This window comes from Condylura cristata, unplaced genomic scaffold, assembly GCF_000260355.1.
Source record: "Condylura cristata isolate star-nosed mole 26May11 unplaced genomic scaffold, ConCri1.0 scaffold00057, whole genome shotgun sequence".
Lineage (NCBI taxonomy): Eukaryota > Metazoa > Chordata > Mammalia > Eulipotyphla > Talpidae > Condylura > Condylura cristata.
The window spans coordinates 1065623-1070358 of record NW_004567158.1 but is presented as its reverse complement, the minus strand read 5'-3'; the positions used below and the strand labels follow the sequence as shown (position 1 = coordinate 1070358).

The 4736-nt window shown below is 58.0% G+C and overlaps 1 protein-coding gene across 1 annotated transcript in view; it reads right to left on the bottom strand.

The window, feature by feature from the left end:
* SPRY3 (sprouty homolog 3 (Drosophila)) overlaps positions 1-4729 on the bottom strand; it is a 12264-nt gene extending 7535 nt beyond the window's left edge. The window contains exons 1-2 of the mRNA XM_012734470.1: positions 3476-4729; positions 5-448 (exon numbers count right to left, since the gene is read on the bottom strand). Coding sequence (XP_012589924.1) covers positions 5-358 — 354 coding nt within the window. The 5' untranslated portion in view covers positions 359-448; positions 3476-4729. The remainder of the gene's footprint in view (positions 1-4; positions 449-3475) is intronic.
* Positions 4730-4736: the final 7 nt, after the last annotated feature.

The window sequence follows — 4736 nt, the reverse complement described above, 5'->3', positions numbered from 1 at the left end:
CGGCCCCCGGCTGCGTTCGGACGATGGACTGGCCCGACGGCGAGGGCGTGAGGCCGGCCAGGAGGCGCTGGTCGGAGGCAGTGGTGCTGTGGGACACGGAGCTGGCCAGGCTGGACTGGCTGAGGTGCTGGGGCAAGGGCTGCAGCTGGTGGCACTGGCTGAGGCTGCGGGGCAGCGCGGCCGGCGCGGCGGCCAGGGACCAGTCGGACTTGTGGGTCTGCGCGCTCAGGGAAGGGCTGGACAGGGCCTGCTTGCAGGGCGCCGGGGGCCGGTCCACGTAGTCGTTGCTGGCGTGCGTGGAGCGCAGCTGTTCAATGGGCAGGATCTGTTGGAAATCGTCTGTCACGGCGGCGTCCATTTTGCCGCGAGTCTCGAGCTGGGGGCAGAGTGGCACTTATGGTGGTAAAGAGCCCTTGCGGTTAGTGACCTTAGCTCACGTCAGAGCATCCTAGGAGAGAAGGAATAGAAACAAGAAATGAGAACACAGCGGCAGGGCTGCGGAGCGGGCACCTCCGGGGCTCTGGGCTGTCTTCAGCGGGCCCCTTATCTGGAGCCCCGTCCACTTCTTGATGGCAAGTCTGCTCCTCCCATTCACACAAGCAGGCACGCCAGGCACAAACGCGGCTCTTGGTGGCTCTTGTGTTCCGTCCCGGGAGCAGCCAGCTGCTGCAGATGCTCGCTAAGTGGAATCTAAAGCCCCGGGCCTCCGGATTCTACTAGGCAGGGGACCCAGTTCCCGAGGCAAAGGCCACTTCCTGAAGCAGTGGTGATGGAAACGGCCTTCCCGGAGAAGCTGTGCACATCGGAAGCAAAATTCTCCTTCGGGGACACTTGTGGAGAGCATCAGTGAACAGGGGGCGCTGCTGGACTCAAAAGAAGGTAGGCAAGCGAGCAAGGAGCAGTCACGGCAGAGCCACCGAGGGCTGAAATGAGGCTGCCTGTGGGGCAGCCGGGAGGAGGTTCCCCAGCAGTGTGCGGATGCCGGGACTAAGTATCTTGCAGCTTTCCTCACTTTAATTTACCGGAAGGCGGTTCTCTCTAAGTGGCAGTGTGTGGCTCCGGCAGCAAACTTTGGTGTGCTTAGGGACAGCACCGTGAACGGAGGAGCCGGGGGAGAGGGGGCCCTCATCGAACTCCAGTCACCCAGGACTGCACCTCCTCCCCGAGCCGCATCTACCTCGCTGGCATTTTCTAGGCCAAATCAGCCTGGACTGTCTTCCTCTGTCTCGACACAGTGAACGCACCTGCTGAAACATGGGTGCGCCTGCAGTGGCACACGTAAGCCAACTCGCACTTCTAGACCGCCTGGGCTGTGTGTCCCCAGCACGCGCGCTCCTGACCGACTGCAGGTCATTCCCGGACTTCGCTGAACTTAGCACTGAGAATGTGATGGCGAGGGAGGTGCTGGCAGAGCGCCGCACTGCCCCACCGGAAGCCAAGCTGCCGCACGCTGCGCACGAGGAAACACACAGACACGCAGTCGTCCTGCGGAGAGTGGGCCCGGCACACACGAGTGACAGTGAGGTGTACGGCTGCCATCCCTCAGCCCTCAGGCCTCCTCGTGAGGCAGGGTCTGCATGAGCGAGAGACATGAACAAGCCAGGGGACGGCACTCCTCCACCCAGACCCACGAGCAGAGTGAGCTCAACACGGACAGGGCAAGCTGCATGTCGGGAACAGCAGGCAGACGCCCCCGAAGGCGCCAGTGCCTGACCACCCAGGCTCGCCGCCACCTTTCGAGCTCTGTCCCGGTGCAGAGGTTTGATTTGCTTAAAAGTAACTTTTCTGGCACATCCCAGCAAAGAGCCCAAGTGAGCACTCTCACTTTCTAGCTAGTCGTGCTGGTGCTGCTGAACCCGCACGAGAGAATGCAGGTAGACACTACGGGAACTCCAGGACTCAACTACTGTCCGACCTCGGCCGAACGGCCTGTCTTGTTCAGCAAGCGGGTGAGGGGTCTATCAAAGGGCTCCCTTCCCCCACGCTCGGCAATTCTACAAGCACACTTGTGGACAACTCTCTTTCTCGACACCTGCAACCCTTGTGGGCAACTGAGGGAACGCATCCACACTGGTCTGCGCGGCCAAAAGCAAACCGTGTGGATTTCCCTGTTGTGAGCACGATGTAGGCACGCACGTGTGCATACGTGTATACACAGGCGCACATGACTCCGCTTATGTGTGCATGTGTGTTGTGTCCCTAGCGTTGTGCACGTGTGTGGCTGGGTGTGTCGTGCATGCATGTGTTTCTGTGTAAGCATGTGGGGGGGTGCTTGGGTTGAAAAGGTGTATTTGGATATTGACGAGACTGCTCTAAGACAGACGTGAAGGTCTTGCGCCGATGACTAAAGGAATCGTTGGGCCTCTGTCTGGAATGACAAGGGCTATTGTCTTGCTTACAGGCAGTGGGATGGGCAGGATGAATTCCAAAGCCTCTTCCTGCCCTGTAAAATCTTTTATGAGAACGGACATGAAGAGCTGCAATATGGTGGCAGCGGAGCCTGGGTAAATCAGGGTGTTGAGTAGGATAAAACAGGATCGGATGGCAATAAATTGTTTGCCATTGCCGACGTGCCGAACGCCGAGTCTGATCTGGCTAACAGGATGAAGCGAAACAGGTACTAAAGGAAAGGTAAGAAAGGGCAAAAGTGGACAAGCGGACAGGCAAGAGACTGCTGTGGCCACACACTAGATGCGTGTTTGCGTCAGAAAAGGGCCATCCGTTGTAGCGGCGACAGTGAGAAACGGCCCTGCTGATCAATCCCACCGTCGGTGGAAGGAGAGCAAGAGCACACAGATCACACAGCGCTGGGCAGGAGCCACAGTTCCTACCCAGTCCTGGCCGTGCAACGATGGGATCTGGTGATTTCTGTCACGTAGCCGCTGCAGTTAATGGTGCCCTGAGAGCCGGCCTGGCCAGGTGCTCACAGCTCTGCTGTAGCCCTGATAAGATGTGCCATGCTCAAACCCAGACAGAAATGTGTCCTCTTAGCCAGTTTAGGGGCTAGAAAGCAAAATCCATCCAAAACATGCTAATATCTGCTAATGAAAGAAAAATGGGCTTGCTCCCTGGAAACTAAAATCTGCCCTATAGACACTAGAGTGGCAAACCTCCCTGTCAAAAGCCCGTTTATGCGCCCCCCCCTTAACCCAGTTCTGATTTCTGTGATAAATACTTGGTGATCTCCTGTGACTCAATCTCCATTTCTGGGGGGGGGGGTGCTGGCACCCGTTTTCTCCCACCACCATGGGCTCAACGCTGTTTTGTACCGTACAGTGTAACGGCTCTGTGCTCTGCTGTTCCATCCACTCGTTCTCAGAATAACTGAAAGCAAACACAGGCTTTATATGTTTTCTTAGTTCTACTGTTCCAAAGTCTGCTCTCTAAAAATCCCTCTCTGTGCGAAAGCATTTGCATCTCTATCAAAGCACTCCCCCTTACAAACGCCAAGTTGTATATAGTTTACATTACCAACCTCTCAGCGGCCTGGGCCTCCCTCCTACGTATACATCTTGCTGGCTGCCAGGTTCTCGCCACATTTAACTCTTAACTTGTCACTTTGCTACCCCAGTCCAATTCGTTAAGACTCAGCGCGGTGTATTTCAGACCAGGGAGTCTGCAGTTTTAAGACCCCGCGTTATTAACGCTCTGAGAGCTTTCACGATGGCCATGCAGGGAATTTGTGATGTCAGATGAACACACACCCTTCTATGCTGGGGGAAACGGCCTGCAGTTCCCTCAAGGAGGAGGACCCGCTCTCTGAACCCCAAATCCTTGTACAAGAGACAAGATACACGTTTGAATCCTGAGTCTGGCTCCACCTGGCTGTGTGGCCATGAGCAAGTGACTTCCGTGTCAGGCCTCAGTTTCTTCATCTGCAGAAAGAGGGGTGCGAGAAGAGGAGCTGGAAAGCCAGATGCTCGAAATGTGGTGGGTGGGTCTGCCGGCTGCACTTGTGTGTCCTGGAAGTGTCTTTCGTGAAGAATGAGCCTCTTGCTTTACTCTCTGCCCTTCCCCAGCCCTGGGCTGGGCTGGCAAAGCCCTGCGAGGCCCCTCAACTGGCCGTGCAGACCCAAACGTGCAGCACAGAGCAATGCCCAGGCCCTTACAGGGAAGGCTGCGAATGCTTACTCAGAAGTGCAGGAGCAAGGCCGACACCCCCGCCGCCAGCCAGCCAGCCAGCAGCCACCTAGCCGCCTGCCCGCCCGCCGCCGAGGCTGCCTGGCTGTGGCTGCTGGCTGGGAGCTGGGACCCGAGGGGCAGCCCCGTCAGGTGTTAACAGGCCCAGAAAAGCAAGCGCGGTCTGCATCTCCAAACAGGCGTTCGGCTGAAGGGTTCAAGGTCTGTTACCTGGTCGCCCGCCGCCGGCCGAGGCTCGCGGCAGGCACGCGCGGGCCGGGGCGAGTGAGCTGGACGCTGGAAGGCAGCGCGGGCCACTGCCCAGGTCCCAGCAGATGCCTACTGGCCGCTCAACTTGCTCACACGGCTCTCACTTTCAGCAGAATCTCCAGATGCCACACACATGTGCACACACAGCCAGGCGCGGATCCAGAGATTTCTACATCGCGGCTCTGACTCAATGTAAGTAGGGGGTTACGCCGTGTCAGCTTGCGCCATTTCTACCCAGGGCAAGGTGATGTGATGAAATCCGAACGATGCACGGCCGGGCCCCGGGAGCCAATCGCAGCCCGGCCCCACGCTGACAGGACGCCGCTGGGCAGCCCGACGGGCCTCGG